The sequence below is a fragment of the Cetorhinus maximus genome, chromosome 19 (genome assembly GCF_964194155.1).
Source record: "Cetorhinus maximus chromosome 19, sCetMax3.hap1.1, whole genome shotgun sequence".
NCBI classification, from domain to species: domain Eukaryota; kingdom Metazoa; phylum Chordata; class Chondrichthyes; order Lamniformes; family Cetorhinidae; genus Cetorhinus; species Cetorhinus maximus.
In genome coordinates, this window is record NC_135897.1 from 82,118,503 (window position 1) to 82,144,762 (window position 26,260).

The following is a 26,260-nucleotide window of genomic DNA, read 5'->3' on the forward strand; positions in this document are numbered from 1 at the left end:
GCCAAATGTGACTCCAGACCCACAGCAATGTGGCTGACTTTTAATTGCCCTCTGAAATGGCCTAGCAAGCCACCCAGTTCAAGGGGCAGTTAGGGATCGGCAGCCAATGCTAGCCTTGCCAGCGACACCCACATCCCATGAAAGAGTAAAGAAAAGATAAACCCATACTTGTGCTTTTCTCCTTTCGGATACTCAAGAACTGATACCCAAGAGCTGGTGCAGAGGCAAGATGTGGATGAGGAAGAATAGACTGATCCGAAGGAATACCGTGACACAGTCTTGACACTCGCAGCCGCCAGTTCAGTTTTTGACATTGCGTGTAATTTAGAGGGGAGCTTAGGGTCGGCATCTGCACATGGTTAGACACTCAGCACAAATGGACTGCAGCTAGGGGGGAGGGAAAGCATAGCACCGATGCCAGTTTGCTAGAGGGTGAGGTCACACAAGCATACTACTGCAGAGAACTCATGAGGACTTCAGTGAGGCACTGTAAAGAATAAGGCTAATGGAGATGCACACAGAAATGCTGAATGCATTGACAGACTGCCAGAGACCATGTGCTCACTGTCCAATAGCCTGACACCAATTTTGCACAGAGCTTGGGAACCCACCCTTTCCAACACAGAAGTGGTGGTCAACTCCGTGAGAACACTTGCAGATGCAGCCATGATGCAGTGTCCCATGTGTTGTTACACGGAGTGAGACTAACATGTACTCAACTGCAGGCAGCCATTATTGAATTAACTTTATTTACACCTCCCCAAATAGAGAGGGCAGCAGAGAGAGCTGCTAATATAACTAAATGCTCATCTTGCAATATACAACTATGGCTAATGTCACAAACATGTCAGAAGCAACAAACATCTTGTGCTGCAGTGGAAGCTCAGATTGAAGTCATGCAAACTCAGGCAGCTCCCACCATGGCAACTCAGAGAGGTTTGCAGGCTCTCACAACAGCCCTGCAATCCAGGCTGCAACAGATTACTAAGATTGCTGTGGTGTTGCCCAAGGGGAGTGATAGTGGCTCCATAGAGCATGAACCTACTGTCCTCTCTCAGGATGACAGCATTCATCATCCCACCAGTGCCACTCCGCCAGTGTCCTTGCTATTGCCTGTCAGCTAATTCAGTATCATCTGTTTTACATTATTGTCCAAAGTCAAAATTACCCCAACTATATGTACTGTATAGTTCTTGTTGTCTTAAGGATGATCCCCTCATTGCTAATTTTGGCATTATGGGTATATTTTCCTCTATATTAAGAACCATATTGAAATGCTCTCTCTTATCACATGACTAACATTTCAGCTGGTGGTTGAAAAGCTTGTCATTGTAATTACTGGTGAAAAGGGAGACATGTTGCCAAAGGCTTTTGCCTTGCACTCGTCAGGACAAACACAAGAATGCCAAATTTCAAATGATCACCAACAAGGAGAAAAGGGTGCCGATTGGTTTGCAAGTTGGTTGTATGTTCCTTCGGTTATTTGTAATAGGCAAATAATTAGCTGAGGCGGTGTCATGGAGAAAGCAACGGTGAACCCATGCTAATGGATAATTCAAAAAAAGGTACCAGGCTTGAACATATTCCTTTCGATGTCAGAGAATGAGTTCCTGGTGAATGAATGAATGTCGCTCCCAGCAAGCGTAAATGAGTCACGTTACAAGCTCGACTGATTATCTTAAGTTGGTTGTTAGTGTAGCTATTAGCACACTCAGGATTGTTCAGGAAGTGCTGCCCAATTGCGGGATCACATCTCATGGTAGACAGTTTGTTTTGGGTCTTGCAAGCGCGGGCTAGTTGAGTACAGTCTGTACTCTGCCTATTAGAAATAACCGAAGGAACCTGCAACTTGTTTCGATCAGTCAGTTGTTGGGATGTACGATTACAACATGCACAAAGAACGTAAGAAGATTAGACAACTGAAGTATGAAGTAATTTCAGTTCTGAATGTACACAGGAATTGTACATCCTTCTTAAACTGAGTACCGTGCTGTCACTTGCGTCAATGATTCAGTAGTGTCAAACAGGCTTTACCAATGCTTTTCTTAAGCCAACAGAATATCCAAATCAGTTCAATGTTTATGTAAAGAAATGCTGCCCTCTGTTTTCTCCTTGGATGAAACTTGAAAGTTCACTGGTGCTAACCAACATCAGATTTTATAACAAGGATGTTGGTGCGGCTGCCATGGACTACACTACCTGTACCACCAGTTCCCACCCACCACCGCCCCCCCACCCCCTGTCTCCATTACTGAGCATTTGTGCCATTTCACTGGTTCAAGGCTGGTACCATACTGGAGGTTTCATAGAATCATAGAGCAGTTACAGCACAGAAAGAGGCCATTCAGCCCATCATGTCTGTGCCAGCCGAAAAAGAAAAAAAACTAGCTGCCCATTTTAATCCCACCTTCTGGCACCAGGTCTGTAGCCTTGCAGGTTACAGCATTTTAAGTTTCATTTGTCCACACCTCCCAGACAGCATGGTCAAGGTGATTGTGTGAACTTGTGTCCTTACCAAGTTCCGGTCTAGCACGTTAAGCCAGCTGCTAGATCTTCCCTCAGCCTGCACAATGTCCTTTCAAGTTCATGGCCTGCATTGAAACACCTTGCAGCACATTCTGGCTGAAACATGAAAGCTTGAGGGAAGTGTTACAGTTCAGTTAATGGAAGGACTCTTCCATATTTAGAGAAAGCAGGATGCCAGGGGCGAAAGGTTGCATCATAGCGCTGTACCCTGTTAAGAGTAGGCTTTGTGGTTTTGATGGATCTGTGAGGTGGTAGAGTCTAGCACGTAGTAATAATTCTATGCTTCAGTGTCAGTAGACGAAAATCTTTTGTTTCTGCCTTGGGAATTTGAAATGTTGTTAATTGTTGCTTGCTGAAATGGCAGAGGCTGTGGGCATCAGCATTTGTAGAGAAATAGTTTTGAAAGAATTTGTAAGGGGGGGGAAAAAAAATCCCTTAATTGGGATGGAAGAGCCAGAAGGTGCCATTTTCAACAAAGTTCAGCGGAAGGGGAAACCACTGGAATTTGGCTTGCCAGATTGTGCTATTTGCAGTTCCTTCTGAAAGATCTATAAGCCTGGGACACGGTGAGGCTTTCTAATTGGGGCCAGTGGCTCATGTGACGTTTTAAAATCAACAGTGATTGCTCACTAAGAACAGCTCGATTCATTGGATTAGTTTGCTTGCTGCTGGCCTGCTTAGCGGCTTCTATCATTTGTTTGCTGTGCTACAGTGTACCTGAAACTCTGGCATAAAGACCCATCTTGAAATGAGCCTTATATTTTGAAAGGTCTATAATTTTTAAGTGCAAGCTCCATAATGAAAGTGCTCTGAATAACCTAAGTTATTGCAATGTTAGGTTTTCTAGCTACTTTAATTGTGATTTTGATATATGATTCCCTATGAAGGAGCTGGATGTAGCGAAGATACGAGGCATAAAAATTATCACCCATCTTACCTGAAGCAAGACTAAATCATTTCACATTTAAGTCCATTTGACTTCCCTCATTGAGCACTAGGTTTCCTCTGAAACTGGCTTGTCTCACACGGTGAATTTTTCTGTGAAGCAACTGCCTTTTCCCCTCAGCAGCCCCACAGATACCAATGTCTACCATGTAATTACCTGCATACTTTATGATGTCTCTTATTTACCTATATTGCTGGGTCTATGCTGCCAAACCACTGCCTAGAGGCACCCCAGGGGCCTGGGTGGTGTGGAAAATATTTCCTGCTCATGAAGTCAAGGTGCTACACAAGATGAGATCTACACTGTAGCTGTTCCCTATAACCAGCATAGCACATAGTGTTGGAGTGATTGCGAGGCACCAGTAAGGAAATGATGGTGCGTTTAAGTGGAATATGCTTCCCCTTTAATCTGTTTTAACTGCTGAGTGATTTCCCTCTCCAGTATACAGTTTAAACAGGATATGTTAAATCATTGGCTTTAAGCCACACATAACTGCCTCTTAAAGGATTTCTCATAAAATGGCAAAGCAAAGTCGTTTACAGATCTAGATACTTGCATTTTGATCTGGGTTCCCAAAGCCTTCCAAACGGTGGGTCTGTGTGGCCTATACTGGGATTTATGAATCCAAAGATGTTCACTTGTTTAAGCAATGCTGGATTTCTAGTGAAGATTTAATCAAAGAATCCGTCTAAATTATAGGCTTAAAACCGTGAATCATCAAAGAGTATTTGATCAGGAAATTCAAAAAGTAAACACTGTGGATAAAAATGTATACAAAGGTTGAATTAGAAGTTACTGCAGGTCACAGCAGCCCTCACCTGATATTACGAACAGAAATTCTAATCCTTGTTTTCAAATCCCTTCATACTGTCACCCTTCCCTACCTCAGTAATCCCTTCCAGTCTCACAACCCTCCAAGATATCTGCGTTTCTCTATTCCTGGTCTCTTGAGCATTCTTGATTTTAATTGCCCCATCATTAGGGTTGCCAACCCTCCAGGACTGGCCTGGAGTCTCCAGGAATTGAAGATCAATCTGCAGGACGCTGCTGTGTGCAACCCTGGAGAGAAATTATCGAGACATTAAAAAAGTTAGATTTTTTTTGACATTTACTTTGAACGTTTCTCTTTACCAGGTATGAAAATATTGAAAAAGGCTGTCAAGCGTTATCCAGTTGGGTAATGTGTCTTTTTGCTTTCCAAAGTGTGGGAAGGCAGTGTGTCACAAGGATGGATGTGTTGGCTGACTAATGGCTGACTAATTGCTGTGGGGGCAAGTCACGTGATGAAACCTTCAGGAATGCACTTAATCACAGTTGGCAACCTTATCCACCATTGGTGGCTGTGCTTCAGCTGCCTAGGCCCTAACCTCTGCAGTAGCCTCCCTACACCTACCGCCTCCCTACCCTCTCCTCGTTTAAGACCCTCCTTAAAACTTGTATTTTTGATCAAGCTTTTGGTCACCTGCCCTAATATCTCCTTATTTGGTTGCCGTCATATTTCCTTTCATAATGCTGTGATGTAGCACCCAGGCATGTTTTATTACATTAAGGGCACTATATAAATATAAGTTGTTATTGTTGAAAAGGCTGGAAGTAGTCAGCAGGTCTGACAGCACCTGTGGAATAAGAAACGGAGCTAACGCTTCAGGTCAGTGACTCATCATCTGCCAAAAGTCAAAGATGTCATTGTTTTAAACAAGTACGGAGACAGAGAAAAGAGAGAGAAGGATAGAACAAGTGAGAAGACCTGTGATAAGGTGGAAGGCGAGAGTGATTAAATGGAAAAATGGATGATGGTGCAAGGTAAAATGGGATGGCAACAGGGCAAGTGAAGAAATTGGTCTAAACAAGTCCAAAGGAGTAAATGGCAACAACAGATCCCGCTGTCCTTTATTCTTCCATGGGATGTGGGCATTGCTGGCAAGGCCAGTATTTGTTGTCCATTCCTAATTGCCTTTGAACTGACTGGCTTGCCACACCATTTCAGAGGGCAAATAAGAGTGAACCACGTTGCTGTGGCTCTGGAGTCACATGTAGGCCAGGCCAGGTACGGACAGCAGGTTTCCTTCCCTAAAGGACATTAGTGAACCAGATATGGTTTTGCAGTAATTGACAATGGTTTCATGGTCACCAAGAAGGAGTTAGATACAGCTCTTGGGGCGAAAGGGGTCAAAGGGTATGGGGAGAAAGCGGGAGTAGGCTATTGAGTTGGATGATCAGCCATAATCATAATGAATGGTGGAGCAGGCTCGAAGGGCCGAATGGCCTACTCCTGCTCCTATTTTCTATGTTTCTATTACGGAGACTAGATTTTAATTCGAGGTTGTTAACCAAACTTAAATTCCACCAGCTGCTGTGGTGGGATTTGAACCCTTGCCTCCTAGAATATGAGCCTGGACCTTTGGATTACTAGCCCTGTGACATTACCACAACGCCACTGCCTCCACCCAGAAAACAGTAGGAGCAGAGGTTATGATCTGAAGTTATTGCTATCACTGTTGTTATGACCGGGCGAGGAGGAGGTAACTGGCTCCCCTTTACTTGGCCCCCTCAGTTGGCCGCAACAAAGGTTTTTTTAAACTTCTTTTCCGCATTAATGCCTTTTCCAATCCAAATGCACTTTTTAATAAGGAGCCAATCAAAGCAGGTTTTCTTGAGTCAAAGAAAGAGTAAGTTTAAAATAATATTGTAAAAGACGCAATAACACACACATACACGCAGATCTCAAAGGTAGGAAAAGTTAGAGTCCAAATGAAAATTAAAAGGATACACAATTAAGTATATTGGAGAGGCAATGGCATGGTGGTATTGTCACTGGACTGGTATTCCAGAGACCCAGGATAATGCTCTGGGGACCCAGGTTCAAATTCCACCATGGTCGATGGTGATATTTGATATTATTTTTAAAAGTCTGATGATGACCATGAAACCATTGTCGATTGTTGTAAAAAACCTTGTCCTTTAGGACAAACTAGTGTCCTTTAGGGAAGGAAACCTGCCATCCTTACCTGGTCTGGCCTACATGTGACTCCAGACTCTTAGAGTTGACTCTTTAAAACAAAAATGCCCTCTGAACAAGGTCAATAAATGCTAGCCCACATCCCATGAACAAATGAAAACAAAAGTCCTTTGCTTGTCCTTGAGACATAGATTGATGAATGTTGCAGCCACTTGAAATTCACGAGGATCCTTTAAAATCCTGGAGTTGAACTGAAGTTCAAGTAATTGCACTTTTTTGGCGACAATCTTAGCTTGAGAGAGAGAGCCACTTCAGATCATAACCTCTGCTCCTATTGTTTTCTGGGTGAAGGCGGTGTCGTCATGGTAATGTCACTGGGCTAATGATCCAAAGGCCCAGGCTAACATTCTCGGAGACAAGGGTTCAAATCCCATTCAGCAGTGTTTCTAGATGACTTTGATTTTTCTCTCTGTTTCTGACTTGGCAAAAACAGTTCTTAAACCTGTTCCAAGAAGGAATTTGATTATCATGTCTTGCAATCATTGTTGTAGAATCAATAATTGCAGTTTTGATCTTATGCCTCAGAAACTTTTGATACATTTCAAGATTGTAGAAACCAATAGGATAAAAGCAAAATACTGTGGATGCTGGAAACCTGAAACAAAAACAAAAATAGCTGGAAAAACTCAGCAGGTCTGACAGCATCTGTGAAGAGTCTGTATGACTCTTCGTCAGAACTGGTCTGATCAGTTCTGATGAAGAGCCAAATGGACTCGAAACGTTAACTCTGTCTTCCTCTCCACAGATGCTGTCAGACCTGCTGAGTATTTCCAGCTATTTTTGTTTTTGTTTCAGAAACCAATAGGAGGAGACGGGGTTATTTCATCCTCCACAGGGCGTTTTGAATGTCTACTGGGTGTGTCTGGCTGGTTGGCAGTTCCCATTGTCTTGACAGAATTATAGTTGATTAAAGTCCAGCACTTTGTATTTTTAATGCCTTCCTTTCAGAGTCCATTTGGAAGTGGACCTTGTCATCCACAGGTGTGAAATTCCTTGCAACAGGTCAGGGCAGGTCTGCACTGCAATCCATATAGGAACTTTCCAGGAAAGTAGTCAACTTACAATATCAGACTATTGGTAGCCATCTTGGTCAATGCCTTTTCTTGTATTTTTTTAGAAAAACAGGTTTTCTTTAAACAGTTCAATATGTTTTTGGTGAGCTGGTGAAGTTGTAGGCAGATCTCACTCAGTTACAGTTCCCATTGTCTTGACACTGTTGGACCCAGAAGGTTATAAAGCGCCTGATCAAAAGGTGAGGTGCTGTCCCTTGAGTTTCACTGGAACCGTGTAGGGGCTTGACAGGTTAGAGTGGCAGGAGACAGAGAATTAAAATGGCAAGCAACTAGAAGCTTGTGCCCATGCTCACAGACTAAAAAGGTATGTTGAGCAAACCAACCATCCAATCTGCATTTAGTCTCTGTATTGTCGGGAATATCTTCCTGTGAGCAATGAATACAACTTAGTGAATTGAAAGAAGCACTTGTAAATCACGGTTTCACCTGAAGCGTGTGTTTGGAGCCCTGGATAGTAGGAAAGGAGGAGGTAAAGGGGCAGGTGTTGCATCTCCTATACTTGCATAAGAAAGTCCCATAGGAAGGGAAGGGCAAAACCAGTAAAACTTGGAAATGACTGGTACTGGTCTGAACTGGTCTTGAACCAGTTGGGTCCAGGACCAGTCATTTCCAAGTTTCTGGTTTTTCCTTCTGAGTGGGTGCTGGGAGTAACTGAAGGGTGGACCAGGGTGTCACAGAAGGATCTGTTTCTTTGGAATACTGGAAGGGGAGGGAAAGATGTGTTTGGTAGTGGCATAGAGGATCGGAAATGGTGCAGGGTGATCCGTTGAATGTGGATGCTGGTGGTTTGAAGGTGAGGACGAAGGGAACACATCATGGGCTGAATAATACAGGCGGGAGGGATGGGGTTCGGACTCCCCCGCCCCACCCTCGCCCCTCCCCCCACCCCCCACCGAAGCAACGTCAGCCGTGGAGCCAACATAATTCGCTCTGACCCATCCACCCTGCAACCATAACGTGCTGCAGGTGGGCTAAATGAGGGATAAGGGAGTCTTTAAGGCTGCAGGAATGAAGTTGGGGGGGGGTGGTTGATCTTAGGGGAGGGTGCCCCGCAATTGACAAAGGGTAGCCCCCGGAGAGCCCCTTCCTCTCCGCCCTTTGAAGAACTTTTTTTAAAAATCAGGCTGCCTGCTCCTGCCCAGCTGCCAATGCCAAACGTTTTACGGTGTGGGCAGCACATTATCTGGGTCAATGGGCTTGATAACAAGCCTAATTGGCCCCTGATTACTTATCTGAATATGGCGGGTGGGCTGCCGATTTTGGCACCTGCCCAACCCCCTGTTTTATGGGAGTGAGCTCAGGAGTGGGCGGGGAAGGTGGTAGGGTGGGCACCTGCCCTATTTTGGGTGCTTCACCTCCCCCCCCCCCGGCCGCACTCACATCTGTCGGGGGCCTGTAAAATACAGCCGCATGGTTCTGGGTGGAAGGGAAAGGTGGGAGGTCAAAAGTGTGGGGACTGGGACAGATACATTCGAGGATCTGTCACTCAGAGTTGAGTGGAATCTTCATTGGAGAAAGAAGGAAGCCGTGTATTGGAAGCGCCGGGATGAAAGGTGGCAGCTTTGGAACAGATGTGACAGACAGGGAGACACAGGGAGAATGGAGTAGAGTCCTTTCGGGAGGAGGGGTTGGAGGAAGGATAACCAAGGTGGCTGTGGGAGCCGGTGAGCTAAGGGTGGATATTGCTTAAAAGCCTCTACCCAGGAATGGAGATAGAGAAGTCGGGAAAGGAAAGGGGAGGGAAGAGTTGGTGATGCATCATTTGGAAGTGAGGGAGGGGTGAAAATTGGAAGTAAATTTAATGAAATTTTCCAGAATGGGATGACAGCAGGAAGTGACACCAATGCAGTCATCAGTGTACTGGAAATAGAGGTGAAGGAAAGTACCTGAGTAGCACTGAACGAAGAAATGTTCTACATAATCCCATGAAAGGCAGGTATAGCTAGAACCCATACAGATTCCCATGGCAACACCTTTTCTTTGGAGAAAGTGAATGGAGTCATGGGAGAAGTTGTTCAGCGTAGGAATAAATTCAGCCAGGTGGAGGAGGTTGTTGATGGATGGGGAGTGGTTGAGCCTCCGCTCAAGGAAGAGATAGAGAAGCCCTCAGACTGTCCAGGTGAGGGATGGAGGTGTAGAGAATGCAAATGGTGGCAAAAAAGAGATGTTTATGGTCAGAAAACACTTAAAGTGACATGGGGCATTGGAAGCGATGCAGACATAGTTCAATGGACATGACAAGTTGAGAAAAAGTTAATTTGAGATGAGCAGAAGTAACTTCTGTGGGGCAGGAACAGGATGAAAAGATTGTTCTGCCACTGCATCTTGTTTGTGATTCTTGGTAAGGATGTAGAAGTAGGGAACTGGGAGGTTGGAAGCCTTTGGGAGGGAAAAATCTCTTGAGGGGATGAGATCAGTGATCGTCTTGGGAATGATATTCTGCTGTTTGCTATTTCAACAGGTATTAAGCCATTTACAGTAAAGAAACATAAAATAAACAAACTAGTGAGTCTGTTAAAATTATGGACAAAGGGTTTGGTCACTAACATCATTGTAAATTTATCTTCAAGCACTTATTCCTTGTTTCAGAAATAATCCATGCAAAATCTACAATGTTGGGATTTAAATGATGTGTAAGTTGACTTGAAATTGAATGCAGAATAGCCCCAGAAAGTTCATGCTTTGGTTAAGAACAACAGGATAAAGCCTGTAATTTCAGGGCTAAAATGCATTTCTGCTCATTACCTCATAGGAACACACAATGGCTATAGCACAGCATGCCATTCAGTCCACTGTGTATTTTTTAATTTATTTATGGGATGCAGGTGTTGCTGGCTAGGCCAGCATTTATTGCCCATCCCTAATTGCCCTTGAGAAGGTGAGCTGCCTCCTTGAACCTCTGCAGTCCCTGCGGTGTAGGTACATCCACAGTGCTGTTAGGGAGAGAGTTCCAGGATTTTGACCCAGCTACAGTGAAGGAACGGCGATATATTTCCATGTCAGGATGTGAGTGGCTTGGAGGGGAACGTCCAGGTGATTGTGTTCCCGTGTGTTGATTCCCCTGATCCTTCTAGATGGTAGCAGTCATAAGCTTGGAAGGTGCTGTCTTAAGGAGGCTTGGTGAGTTCCTGCAGTGCATCTTGTAGATGGTACACACTGCTGCTATTGTGTGCCAGTGGTGGAGGGAGTGAATGTTTGTGGATGTGGTGCCAATCGAGCGGGCTGCTTTGACCTTGTTGGCTCTCTGCAAGAGCAACTCAGCTAGCCCTAATCCCCTACCTTTTCTCCATAGCCCTGCAAATTCTGTCTCCAGTTAATTATCCAATACACTTTTGAAAGCCACTAAAGCCAGTTTTGGAGTGATCCAATCCTGTATAAATAACCCCACAGCAAACTCGAGATAGGGTAAAATCAGAGGGTTAGTTTATTTTACACACACTCAAAACGCAGGGATATCGCAACACGACCCTGGTACATTCACACAGTAAAAGAGGGATAAGGGAAAGATAAAGGTACCGGGCAAAGACCACAGAAAAAAAAGAGTTATTGTTTCACATGAGCCCAGTAAGGTTCTTTCAGTTGGCTTTGTGTGGTGGAAGTCCTGGTCTTTTGCCTAGGAGCTCGGTTGAAGGCTGAGGCAGGTGAAGATGCAGCAAAGTATTCTTGTATTCGGGGAATTAGTTCACTTTGTAGGCGAAATACAGGATTCTTTCTGGAGACCAGGTTTTGGGAGCGGTGGAGGTCAGAGGGAGGCTGCTATAGCTTGGAGCCCTTTGATCTCTTCTGAGGTTAAAGAGCAACTGAAGATGGAACCCAAAAGCTGCAGTAATTAAAGCAATTCAAGCAGCTTAAATCTCGGTCGTGTGACCAGGTCGGCCCATTCAGCCCTTGTTAATACCCACTGTATTGTGAGCAGGTAACTGTGGAACCATTTGCACAACATTGGAGATGAGGTGTCACAAACAGCTCTGCCTTTGTCCAGAGCTGGCTGGAATGTTCATACAAGTCACATTGCAGGAGGTTGCTGAGTTTGCCTTTGTCCATTGGAATTGCTCAGAATTTTACCAGAACTATAAGCATGTGGCCAGATTCAGCCATTATATCAGCCCAGCAATTGTCCAAATCAGAAAAGAAAGAATTTAAACAAGAGAATATGGATGAGAAACAAATTTATTTTAGATTCTTTTTCTTCGAGCCTCCTCGGCATGACACTACTGTCCAGACCCTTCGTAATTTTGAACACCACTATCAAATCTCCTCTCAACCTTCTCTTCTCTAAGGAGAACATCGTCAGCCTCTCTAACCCAAGTTCCTCAGCCCTGGAACCATTTTCGCGATTCTTTTTTGCACAGGCTAAAGCCTTCACATCCTTCCTAAAGTGTGGTGCCTGGAATTGGACGCAATACTCCAGCTGAGTGTTTTTTTTATATATGAAGGCTCACCATAACTTCCTTGCTTTCGTACTCTATGTTGCTAGTTATAAATCCCAGGATTCCGTATGCCCTACTGACCACTTTCTCAACCTGTCCTGCAACCTTCAACGATTTGTGTACATAGACTGCCCAGGTCCCTCTGCTCCTGCACACCCTTTAGAATTGTACCCTTTATTTTTTATTGCCTCTCCTCATTCTTCCTTTCAAAATGTGCCACTTCACACTTCTCTCCATTAGTTTTCATCTGTCGAGTATCCACCCCATTCCACCAGCCTGTCTATGTCCTCCTCACAGTTCACAATACTTCTCATTGATTCTTTTTTAATTGGAATGACATGTTGCTTCAGGCTGTTCAGATGATTTTTTTTTTTACTGTGTTGTCAGTATTTTTACTGGTGCGTTTCAGAATAATTTAAAATGTCAGCTCAGGTTAATCCATGTTTTGTCCTTTCTGCCTTGAGGTCAGATGCACCTAATAATTATTGGCCAATTTACAGAGCATGGATTTTTTAAAAAAATCTAAAGTATAGGCCTAGTTAGATCAGCAATGATAGGGAGAGTGTTTAATCCTGGTTTAATCACGGACGTAACATTGAGTTCAACAACTTCAGGCCATGAACTCTATCCTCCATCTTTACCCCTTTTTTAATTCAATTTTTTAAAAATCCTTTCTCCCTCCCCACTTCCCCCCTCTCCCACAGGTCCATCTGTAAGTTCTTATATTTTGCTTTCAAAGACCACTGACCCTTGGTCTACTATTAACACATTCTCTATCTTACCCTTATGCAACTATGAGCACATTCTTTGGTCTTTAACAGTTCCTTTGTCCTGTGGCCATGACATATTTGTCAAATGTCTCCTTAGCTCCCACCTATCCCTGACTTTCTAAGTTGCTCCGCCCCCCTCTTAAACAGTATAAAATCCATCACGTTTCTACTTCTCTTTTAGCTCTGAAGAAGAGTCATATGGACTCAAAACATTAACTCTTTTCTCTCTCTCTACAGATGTGCCAGACCTGCTGAGTTTTTCCAGCATTTTCTGTTTTTACTTCAATTTATTGCTTGAACATATTACTGGCAATGTAGGTCAGCTACCATTACAGTAACTGCCAAATTTTCATTTTCATTGATAAGGTTGATTGTTTTTTGTATTTTGCTGTCTGCATATTTGCCTCCGTAGCAACAGACGTTGAACTTCCGAGCAATTTTTTAAAAATTCTTTCATGGGATGTGGACATTGGAATTTGGTGCCCATCCCTAGTTGCCCTTAAACTCAACATTTCAGAGGCAATTAACCACATTGCTATGGGTCTGGAGTCACATAAAGGCCAGACGAGGCTAAGGACAGCAGATCTCCCCACCCTAACGGGAGTTAGTGAACCAGATGGGTCCATGTGACAACCGATGATAGTTTCATGGCCACCATTACCGAAACTAGCTTTGAATTCCAAAATTTTTATGAATTGAATTTTAAGTTCCACCCCAGCTGAAAGAGGTGATAAGGTATTTGCCAGCATTTTTTCCACCATATCGAAGTCAATGAGCAGAGTTGCACCCATGCCAGGCGGGCTCAGTGGGGGGCGGTCGGGAAGCTGACTGCCAGTGCCCGTCCAGCGTAAAACGCGAGCTTCAGTGGTACCTGTGCACGCAGGGGAGGGAGTGCGCGCAGGGCGAGCGCAAACTGCAAAGCGTGCGCGCGAGTGCCGTTTGCAAATCAGATTTAACAGATTTTTTTTAAAAATAAAGATTTTATAGATGTTATAAAACATGTCCCCTCATGTGACTCTGTCACATGTTATTAATGAAAAATTAAAGTTTTTATTTTATTTTCATTTGCTTTTAGAAACCTCATCCTGCCCGTGGACGGGCAGCGAAAAATTTCTTGTAATTAACTTTTTAATGGCCTGAAAAGGCCTTTTAATTGTCGGTGGGCGTGCTGCCGACTCTGACGCGTGCCCACTGACTGAAATATTGCGCGAGTGTGCGATGATGTCGCGATGCCCGCCCGACGTCATCGCGTGTCAATTTATGCTCGGTCGAATCAGGCGTGCGTCCGCCCCCACCCCCCCCAAGCTAAAAATTTTACCCAATGTGTCTCTGCTCAGATGTTATAATTATTCTGAGATTACAAAGGTTCAAACCCCACCCCAGAGACTTGAGCAGATAATCCAGACTGACATTTTGTTCCAGTACTGAGGGTGTGCTGCATTGTCGCAGGTGTTGTCTTTCAGATGAGATAATAATCTTACACACTGATATAAGGACTCAACTTGAAATAGCCTCTGACAATAATTAATTGGAGGTTCTATCATTAAAGAGATCTGAGTAACATAAATTCTTATCTCTGCAATGTTAGGTTTCCGGCTGTTTAAGTGAGTTTGAATAAGTGATAGTTCCACACTCCCATGAGCCAGCTAGATGTATCAAAGGTAGGAGTCTCACAAATTATGGCCCATTATCCCTTAAGGTAGACTAAACAATTTAGAGTTCAAACACATTTGGCTTCCCTCATTAAGCAATAGTATGAAAATAGTATGCTTCCAACTATCAGTTTTCTTGTATAACAACTCTCTTTATCCAGCAACACTGTGCACACCAACGTGAGACCAGAGTGTAGCCATTGCCTGTTCATGTGAACATAAAAGATCCAATAATTTTTTTTTGGCAAAGAGCACAGAGTTCTCCGATTGTCTTGGCCAACATTCATCCCTCAGCCAATAATAGATTAACTGAAATAAAAACAAAAAGTGTTGGGAAAGCTCAGCAGGTTTGGCAGCATCTGTGGAGAGAGACATAGAGTTAACGTTTCGAGTCTGTATGACTCTTCTTTGGATTAATTGGTCATTCACCTCATTACTTACTTATGTAAACTTGTGTACAAATTGCAGCATTTGCCAACACAGCAACAGTCACTAAACACCAAAGGTAATTTGCTGGCTGTGAAATGCTTTGGGATGTCCTGGGAATTTGAAAAGCTTTGTATAAAGACAAGCTGGTCTTTCTGAGATCTAGGTTAAATAAGCCCCAAATCCTGAGCCATTTCTATGCATCAGCAGCCCACCATTATTGCTAATCCTGGTGCAACGTTCTAAACCTGATTCTATTTCTTCCAAAACTCAGATGATCCCAGATTGTGTCTGATCTCACATGTTGTTTCCAATAACTTAAGATTCTGACTCGCCCACAAAGTTTTTTTTGGGTCCATTATCTGCTTTGCACACTGTAAATTTATTCTAAACCAAATTATAACCTAATGTCAGCTGGATTAATGTTATTGAGGTCAACCTGTCTAACCATAATTGATTGTAATAATTGAAGTGGCAATGTATGGCAACCAGAAACCCTAATTATAATGACTAATGCAGCCACTTGTACAGGAGATAATGACTGTGTGATCCTTTTTAGAACCGAAGAAGCTCACAGCACAGAAGGTGGCCATTTGGCCCATTGTGTTTTTGCCAGACCTGTGTTGGAACAATCCAAAACTAATCCCACTGCCTTGTGCTGTCCTCATAGTCTTGTGTCATTCTCTGCTCCAAATATTTTGCCTATATACAATGCAATAACCTCTGCCTCTGTGGAAAAGTGTTCAGTACCCTGTCAAGATTTTTAAAATCTCATTCTCATTCTTATTGACATTCTTATTGACAATTTAAAATTGATGACCTCTCATTAGTGACTCCACCAACAGAGGAAATAGTCACTATTAACTCCATTAAAGCTCTTCAATAATTTAACAAACAATTTACTCTTACCCATTTGCGCTCTGGTGGAATTAGCTCCAGTATCTCAATTCTCTCCTCTGAACTATAGGCTCCCATACCTGGCATCATCCCAGTGAATCTACACTGTATCTTCTCAAAAGCTTTAATATCTTTTTCCAGAATGGGATGCTCAACACTACATACAGTATTCTCACTGCAGTTTAGCCAATGTACTAGTGTATCAATACAATATGCGTTATTTCCAAACTCTCAATGCAGTTGGAGACTTGTGCCAAAATTGGGAGAGCTGTCCCACAGACTCACTAAGCAATGGCCTGACATAGTCACACTGACAGAATCATTCATTTCAGCCAATGTCCCAGACTCCTCCATCACCATCCTGGCATGTTCGATCCGACATGACAGACCCATCAAAGGTGGCAGCACAGTGGGATACAGTTGGCGAGACATGTCCTCAGCATTGACTCTGGACCCCATGAAGTCGCATGGCATCATGAACAAGGAAACCTCCTGCTGATTACCACCTACCACCCTCCCTCAGCTGATAGATCAGTACTCCTCTGTCAAATCCACTGGAAAGAGGCACTGAAGGGAGTAAGGGCACAAAGTCTACTCAGGATGGGAAATTTCAATGCCCATCATTAGGAATGGCACAGTAGCACCACTACTGACTGAACTGGGCAAGGCCTGAAGGATACAGCTGCCACACTTGGCCCACGGCAGGTGGTGAGTGACTCAACATGAGGGGAAAACCTATTGTCTGTCACTAATGCGTCTGCCCATGACAGTATTGATAGGCGAGACCACGTACAGTCCTTGTGGAAACAGTCCCATCTTCACACTGAAGGCACCATTGTGTTGTGTGACACAACCACAGTGCTAAATGGGACACCCTCGTCCCTTGATTCACAGCCTGGACAAGGCCAGTATTTATTGCCCATCCCTAGTTACCTTGAGAAGGCTGAGTGGGCTACCTTCTTGAACCACTAGCACATTTTTATGTAACTAAGTGGCTTGCTCAATGTTATAGAGTTGATTTTCCAGGCAACTTTTGTTGGTGGCAACATTGAGCTTTATTTACAAGACAGCAGCAGCAGTTACATGTGTGCATCAAACTCCATAACTAAAGAAGAACTCTCTTCTGGAGGTTCCCCGCGCTGCAAACTGATTGGTTTACACAGATCATCTGATCTTACAGCACAGGATTATTCTTAAAGCTACAGTCCTACGATTATCAAAACTATAATTACTACATTCCTCCCCCTTTAACATTACTGTACATTTTGTATTTACAAGGATATTTGTCTCATGACATTACAATATTTACACAGGTCGTGAAATTATAGGGCAGAATTTTGCCCTTGGCGGGGGCAGGCGGGGAGCTGACCGCCACCCGCAATCGGCACCACACCATGATTTTACGCGGGCGGGCCAATTAAAGCCTGCCCAGTGTGGAACGCGAGCGGCACTCAGCGCTGCCTATGCGGACAGGGGGAGGAGGAGGGCGAGCGGGCCTAGCGCGAACTTTGCACGTGTGCTCGAAAGAGCGCTTCAATCTCCCTGAGACACGGAGCTGCCTCAGGGAGATGAAGCGCTGTTTAAAAAAACTAATGAAGAAAATAAAAATGTCATAAAACATGTCCCCTCGTGTGACTCTGTCACATAAGCAGGGACATGTTTTTAATTCAAGTGTAAAATTTTTATTTGCTTTAGGAAACCTCATCCCGCCCATGGATGAGGTTTCCTAAAAAGCACAAAGGCCGCTTGGTGTTTTCGCCTGCCCGTCAATCACAAGGTTGGATGTGCAGCGTAAATTTGAATTTAATTGCCTTTTTAATGGTCTTAATAAGCATTTTAATTGTTGGTGGACACAGGCCTATTGCGGCGCATGCCTGCTAAACGAAGTATCACGGGACTACACAATGATGTCGGGACGCTTGTCCGACATCATGGCGCATCATTTTACGCTCGGCCGGGACTAGCGCCGCGCCGACCCACTGAGTTCAATATTCTGCCCATAAGTTCAGTCTTTCAGGTGGTTCCCTGATCCGTGTGGAACGTCACAGCTCCACAACTTCCGAATCTTTTGCAGGAACCACATACTCTGGAACTGCATTAACATCAGGTACCTCATTAGGCACAGGCAGTTCAGTGTCTTCCACTCCGACAGAGACATTGGGCATGTCGGTCCTTGGTTGAGCATCTTCAACAGGAACCACTGGTTCAGCGATGGTTACAGGTGGAACATCATTTTGTTGAGATATTTCCCTTCTTCTTAAATGATCCACATGCTTGTGGGCGATCCGGTCCTCCACTTCTACCTGGTACGACAATGGTCTCGTCACAGAGCTTACCTTACCGGGTAACCACTTTGGTCCTTCACCGAAATTCCTTACGTATGTTGCCTCACCAACAGTAAATTCACACTCACCAACTATGCAAATCATGATAAAAGCAAAAAACTGCGGATGCTGGAAATCCAAAGCAAAAATACAAAAATACCTGGAAAAACTCAGCAGGTCTGGCAGCATCTGCAGAGAGGAACACAATTAACGTTTCGAGTCCGAATGACCCTTCAACATAAGTAGTTACTTAGTTCTGTTGAAGGGTCATTCGGACTCGAAAGGTTAATTGTGTTCCTCTCCGCAGATGCTGCCAGACCTGCTGAGCTTTTCCAGGTATTTTTGTTTTTGTTATGCAAATCATGTGTTGCTTTTTGGTTCCCTTGACTTTTCTCCACCTTCCCCTCCAAATTGGGAAGTATCAGGCTTAGTCTTGTTCGAAGACAGTGCCTCATCAGTAACTCTGCAGGCGTTGCACCTGTGGTAGTGTTGGTGTGGGAGGGAGTTGTTCTGTAGTGAAATAGGAAATGAGCAAGTTTGGTTTTCAACGATTCACCTGTGAGTGAACCCATTGGGATCATGAGTTGCTGTTGAGTTATTGTGTTAAATCACTTCTTAATTTTTTTTGAATACGCCATTGAAAGAGAGCTTATTACCAACAAGAGTTGACCTAAAGCTATACTGTTTGATTCTTTAACTGTGTGGCTTAGATTTCAAAACATTGTGGGGACCTGCCTGTATGGCTGCTATCAATTTGAAACACTCAGCCCAGTTTTGCAACATTAAGTGTAGAATGCTAATCAGAAGTTCAGGCACTGATGTTACAACATTATACTTACATAATTTTACAGTGTGAGCTGGGTCATAGTTCAATGGTGGCTCACTGAGTTGTCAGTTTTAATGAGTACTGAGGAAGTGACTTAAAATTATGGCTATATTTCAACTATTGAGTAATGAATGAATACAATGTAAGAAGGGCATTTGCAACTTTTCCTGGCAGCTATAGTGCGACCACATATTGAGAAGTGATGCCTAAATTCATTAGGCACTTCTGTCTTTCACAGGAAGATCCTAGCTCCTACCAAATGACAAAACAGACACTTTACTTTTGAAGAAGTGTTGATCTGAGTCTTGCACCAAGTCCCATTCAGCCATCACCCCTGCGCTCGTGGACCTACGTTGGCTCTTGGTCCGGCAATGCCTCAGTTTAAAAATTCTCATCCTTGTTTCCAAATCCCTCCATGGCCTCACCCTTCCCAATCTCAGTAAATCTCCTCCAGCTTGGAATACCTGTGCTCTTTAATTCTGGCCTTTTCACAGATCCCTAACTTTAATCACTCAACACTGGCAGATGTGCCTTCAGATACCTGGGCTCTAAGCTCTAGAATTCCTTCTCTAAACCTCTTCACCTCTCTACATCAATCTTCTCCTTCAAGATGTACTTTAAAACCCAGCAAGTCCAAGATCTGCGTCACCTGTCTTAATATGTCACTTGTCGAATTTGATTGGTACTCCTGTGAAACACCTGGGAATGTTTCACTACATTGAAGACGCTATAAAGTAGTTGTTAGGTTTGTATACTTTGACGCGCTTGTTGCAAATTTAACTTACTTCCAGTTCCTTACTCTTGAGCTTTGAGTTTAATTTATAGGCTTTCCCCTTTCAAGTAAAACTCCTTGAATTAAAGTTGTAACAAAACAGTTTACTGAGCTAGACGATTCCTTTGTTTTCAGCAAGCATCATACTTGTGCTCGAACACTGAATGTGTTTGAACAGTTGTAGGAGTTTAAGTTGCTTGCTGAAGTAACAGAACAGATGATAATCTACTGACCAGGATGTGCATAGCCGGTACAAAATGAGTGGACTATCTTGTGGTAGTGTGATGGCAACAGAGTATTACCTCTTTTGGTTCTCCACCCCATCATTGATGCAACGACAGTGACCTGCCCTTGTGCTCTTACCTAGGGTTGCTAACTTTGATTGAACATAATGTTGGAGGTTCCATTGGAAGACCACCCCAACCATTCAAGCAACCTTTTCTCCCCCTCATTTCCAATACTTTTAAAATGTCCTACATATTTTTAGGACATTTATACTTGAAAGCTTGCCCTACGTACCTTCAACAAAAGTGTTCAAAGCAAATGAAAGCCTCGCACAGTTTATTGTGATGGCCCCATGACTTTTCTCTCTGGGTCACTCACGTCAGTATTATGGAGATTTAACTTCAATTTGTGAAGGCTACAGGACAATCTGGGAGGGTTGGTAACCCTACTGTTCCCCTTTCCCTCCCCCCACCCTTTCCCTTAGCAGCACTGGCCCCTCATAAAATCTCTGAGCAGTATTTAAGCAAAGAACTCCAGCCAAACAAGGAGGAGCTGTTGGGTGAGACCACACATTGCGACATTTTACCAGGAAAGCTGCTGCTTTTGTTTACAGATTGGCCCCAATGTGGCAGTTTATATACTGGAAGATGGCATGTAGAGATAAACAGTTGAGACTTAAATTGTAGCTACTGGTAGGTCATTTTAATTGTAAATATTTCTTTCGAATAATGTCCCCCCTCTTAAATTGTTCCCTCCAAGGCCCAGTGAAAGGTACAGCTGGGTTTTTTGCCAGCTTTGCTTTGTGTGCTTCTCTCTGCTACCAGCTCCATGTGGCTCCCAACCGCCTCTTCAGTGAATCTGGCAAGTTTAGTTTTGGATTGCTGCCAGGGTTGCACGAACTGCATGTTGGGAGCTGATGGAAGGTATTAACGGAAAGGAAAAAAAGACCCTGTCTGGGGAGGGGGGGGTTGTGTGGGGGTGGGGGTGGGCGCGGACCTGATCGGCGCCCCCGATCGGGTCCGCGCCACCATTTTACGTGCGCGGGCCAATTAAGGCCCGCCCAGCATGACATGTGCCCGGAAGCGCTGAATGCTCCCTGTGCGGGTGGGGGCAGGGTTCCCTAAGTCAGGGTCTGCACAGAGCTGCCTCAGGGAGGTTAGTTTAAGTTCCAAAAATTTGAATAAAGAAAAAGAAATTTAAGACATGTCCCCTCACGTGTCAGTGTCACAGGAGCTGAGACATGTCAATGAACTTTAATGAAAAAATTTATTGAATTTATCTACCCTTCATGAAACCTCATCCCGCCCGTGGTTGAGGTTCCATGAAAAATGCGAAGGCCGCCTGGGCTCTTCGCCTGCCCCCCCTGAAGATTCGGCTCTTGCATTCATATAGTGCTTTTCAGGGCAAGCTTTACAGCCAATGAAATACTTTTTGAATTGTAGGCACTAGTAGTTTGGAAATTTTAATAAATGATCAGATAATCAGTTTTAGTGATGTTGACTGAGAGATAAATATTCACCAGGTCACACTGGTTGTACTCCTCTGCACGCCTTCAAGATAATACTATGGGATCTTTTACATTTGCCTGACAGGGCAGACAGGGCCTCAGACAGATGGTGCCTTTGACCATGCAGTACTCTCTCAGTACTGCACTGGAGTGTCAGTTTAGACTTTGTGAACTTGAACCTGCGATAAATAGCTTTAGATTAGGAGCTGGAACTCCTCCTTTGACTCAGAGATGAGAACGCTACCAACTAATCTACGCTATCGTAAGCAGTTTTTACTCTGCATCTTCTATGTTATAACTGAGAATGTTTGTTACTTCACTGGGTGTCAAAAATAGGAAGGATTCAGGGACTCTAGCCAGTGGCACCCCTCATCTTCATCATATAAAAACAATTCCAAAGCACCACAAACTGACAGTTTAGGATATCTTATGAGATTTGAATACGAGTCCTTTTGTAGAGAACGAGATCCTCATAAATGTATCAAGTTACATGGATTCCTTTAATGCAGAATATTTGGGGAGGGGGAAGAATTCAGTCTAGGAATTTGAGGCCAAGTGCCGCAGGCTAAATATTTAGCGTGATCCACACTTTAAGAATACAACAAGCAAAATTTCCTCTGTAAGTCAGAAGTGGGGGAAAGTGGAGCCAGTCTGCTTGATCTGTGAGCTGCAGGTGTATACATGCTGTGGGCGTTCAGACTCACTCAGCTCATATGGGGAATTCGGCCATTTAAATCCTCAGTTTAAGTGCACTTTCAACATTCTGGTGACTTGTGTAATATTGAGGAATCCTTAAGGAATGTCAACAAGCTATCACCAAAATGCATTTTGCAGCTGAAGAGTTAGCTTAGCACCGCTCACCTTTTACTGTCGGGCTTACTCTCGTTCCTCTCGGGCAACTTTTGGCAGTTCCGACACATCAAGATTTTTAATGTCGGATTTAATATCCTGTTTTAGTGGTAATGGCAGCTTGCAGCTTTAGTGCTGAGAGTTGGGTTCAGCACCGTGTGTAACAGCCGAGGCTGCCAGTAATCTGTGAATCAATAATAACACTCAATGATGCTGATGATTGGCAACTCCTCAGTTTAAAATTGTCATCCTTCTTTTCAAATCCTCCCATGGACTTTGCCCCTCCTTATCCTTGTCATCTCCTTCAAGGTTTTCCTTCAGAACCCTCCCAGATCTCTCCGCTAACAAGACCATAAGACATAGGAGCAGAAATTAGGTCATTCGGCCCATCAAGTCTGCTCCGCCATTCAATCATGGCTGATCAGTTTCTCAACCCCATTCTCCTGCCTTCTCCCTCGTTCTTACCTCTTGCACATCCCTGATTTTCATTGCTCCATCATTGGTGGCAGTGCTTTCATCTGCCTAGGGCCCAAGCTCTCGAATTCCCCCCCCCACCAAACCTCTCTCTCCCACTTTACCCTTCTCTCCTCTTAAAAACCTAGCTCTTTAACAACATTTTTGGCCACCCCTCCTGCCGCCGTGTGACTCCGTGCCCAGTTTTGCTTGATAACACTCTGGTCAAGCGGATTCGGGTTGTTGTACTATTTTAGAGATGCTGTAGGTTCAAGTTGGTGTTGAAAAAGACAACTGGTTTCTGGCATCTTAACATTTTTGAGTTATTGTTTCAATTTAGGAGGGGACCAGGGTTTACTGAACAGCTTCTTCAGCAACTGGGCAACAGCGGACATCACCAAGCACCTGCCTTTCATTTACAATCTCAGCAGCGTGGCAGTCTATTCCTACCTTCCTGCTTTCAAACAGTAAGTATGTACGGGGTAATTTCTTCGAAATAAAACCGAAGTTTGGTGGGGTGGTAGGTTCATTGCTGCTTTCGATAGAAAACCGGGTAAGTAATTAATGGGAAAGAAAAATTTCAGGGCAACGGGGAGAGGGCGGGGAAGTGGGACCAGTTACCTAGCTCCGTCTCACACAAAATAAAAAACTGTTCACCTCGTGGCTGTTGAGCCCTGGAGCCCTCCCCTTATCACGGTCTACAAAATCGATTCCATTTAACTCCTTAAAAAAAACAGAACAGAAGAACATAAGAGATAGAAGTGGGAGTACACCATGCAGTCATTCAGTACAGTCATGGCTGAACTTAGGCTTCAACTCCACTTTCCTGCCCGCACCCCCATATTCTTTTTATCTGAGAGACCACAAATCTGTCTATCTCAGCCTTAAATATATTCAACAATGGAGCATCCACAATCCTCTGAGACAGAAAATTCCAAAGATTCACAGCCTTTTGAGTGAAGAAATTTCTCCTCATCTCAGCCCTAAAGGATTGTCCCTTTATCCTGAAATTGTGCCCCTATATTTTAGACTCGTCAGCCAGGGGTCAGTAGTTGTATCTGATATAGGTTTAAAAATTGGATTGATGTGCATTTATGTAGTGCCTTTCATGGTCTCAGGACTAGACCCCTGCATCTTCATTAAAATCATGGACATTACAGCAGAGAAGGAGGCGGATTGTGCTGCATCTGTCCATACAGCACAACTAACCTCACCATGACATTGTGATTGAAGTTAATCTAACCTTACCGACTGAGTTTGGGTTCTGCCAGAATCACTCAGCTCCTGATCTCATTACAGCCTTGGTTCAAACATGGACAAAAGAGCTGAACTCCAGACGTGAGGTGAGAGTGGCTGCTCTTGACATCAAGGTAGCATTGGACCAAGTGTGGCATCAAGGAGACCTAGCAAAACTGGAGTCAATAGGAATTGGGGAAAACCCTCCACTGTTTGGAGTCATGCCTAGCACAAAGGAAGATGGTTGTGGTTGTTGGAGGTCAGTCATCTCAGTTCCAGGACATCACTGCAGGAGTTCCTCAGGGTAGTGTCCTCGGCCCAACCACCTTCAGCTGCTTCATCAATGACCTTCCATCATAAGATCAGAAGGGGGAATGTTCGCTGATGGTTGCACAATCTTCAGCACCACTCAATACCATCACTGAATCCGTCACTATCAACATCCTGGGGGTTACTATTGACCAGAATCTGAACCAGAGCAGGTCAGAATCTAGGAATCCTACAGTGAGTAACTCACCTCCTGACTCCCCAAAGCCTGTCCAACTTCTACAAAGCACAAGTCAGGAGTGTGATGGAATACTCTCCACTTGCCTGGATGAGTGCTGCTCCAACAACACTCAAGAAGCTCGACTCCTTCCAGGGCAAAGCAGCCCGCTTGATTGGCACCCCATCTACAAATTCACTCCCTCCGCCACCAACGCACAGTAGTGCAGTGTGTACCATCTGCAAGATACACTGCAGGAACTCACCAAGGCTCCTTCGACAGCACCTTCCAAACCCACGACCGCTACCATCTAAAATGACAAGAGCAGCTGCATGTGAACACCACCACCTGGAAGTTCCCCTCCAAGCCATGCACCGTCCTGACTTGGAAATATATCGCCGTTCCTTCATTGTCACTGGTTCAAAATCCTGGAACTCCCTCCCTAACAGCACTGTGGATGTACCTACACCACGAGGACTGCAGCGGTTCAAGAAGGCAGCTCACCACCACCTTCTCAAGGGCAGTTAGGGTGGGCATAAAATGCTGGCCTAGCCAATAAAGCCCACATCCCATGAATGAATAATTTTTTAAAAATCTAACCTTATCGACTTCATGGGTAGAATTATCCCCCTGTCGTGGGGAGTTTGTGCGGGGGGCGAGTGCGGGCAGGCGCAGACCCGATCGGTGTCCCCCCCCCGATTGGGTCCGCGGCACCATTTTACGTGGTTGGGCCAATTAAGGCCCGCCCAGTGCGATACACACCTAGAAGCACTGAGCGCTCCCTGTGCGGGCAGTGGGGGGGCGGGTTCCCTGAGTTTGGGGCATGCGCGCGAGAGAGCGTAGAAATCTCCCTGAGGCACAGAGGTGCCTCGGGCAGGTTAGTTTTAAGTTTTAACAGTTGAATAAAGTGTTGAAAAATATTTTATGACATGTCCCCTTGTGTGAAACTGTCACATGAGCTGGGATATGTGCATTAATTTTAATAAAAATTTTTGAGGAAATTTAAAATCATTCCTGAAACCTCATCCCGCCCGTGGATGAGGTTCCATGAAAAATGCGACGGCCGCCTGGGCTCTTCGCCTGCCCCCCCGCCAACCTTAAGGTTGGACGGGCAGCTCTGTTCATTATTTTAATTGTTAGTTAAATGGCCTTAACAGGCCTTTGACAGTTCGGCGGGTGCGCAGCCAACTTGACTGCGCGCCCACCGAACTGAAAATCTAAATGACGCGCGGTGACGTCGGTACACACGCCCGATGTCACCCCACGTCACTTTACGCCTCGGCGAGCAGGCCTCGCCCCTGGTTGCCGACCCAAAGGTTCTCCCCTATGTATTTGTGCTGAAAAATGTCATGACAATAGCAAAAATTGTTTTATATTTGTGGAATTTGTCAGTTTAATATGGATTGTTGGAGGCCAGCTAGGTATCAGGTTTGTTCATCAAGTTGCACGTGTAGATGGGTCATCAGGTACAGTGGTTTCAAATCGGGAAATATTTGTAACTGTAATTTGTAAATGATTTGAGAATGGAAATGGGGAATATAAGACTGTTATTGTTGTATTATCTCTTAATAGCTATGAACTACTTAGCTAGGAACTAATGTGTTCTGTGTAAGCGTTCCGAGGGTTCACATTTCACAGCTGCACTAGAGAGTACTTTGATGTGTACAGAACCAGTTCAATCCTGTCCTCCTAGTGTACCAGACAACATGGCAAGAATTAAACGTAAAGTCTTTCTGATCTTTACAAGCTTAAAGTGTGATTATTAACAACGTCTGGAAACCAAAAGACCACAAGACCACATAGCAAAGACAAAGGCACAAAATGCTGCATCCACGTGTAGTATAA

The 26,260-nt window shown here is 44.3% G+C and overlaps 1 protein-coding gene across 1 annotated transcript in view; it reads left to right on the top strand.

Moving 5' to 3' along the window:
- The window catches only part of LOC144693967 (glycogenin-1-like), a 78,649-nt gene that overhangs the window by 45,596 nt on the left and 6,793 nt on the right, over positions 1-26,260 (top strand). Inside the window, exon 5 of the mRNA XM_078564247.1 lies at positions 23,036-23,162. Within this exon, the coding sequence (XP_078420373.1) occupies positions 23,036-23,162 (127 nt within the window). The remainder of the gene's footprint in view (positions 1-23,035; positions 23,163-26,260) is intronic.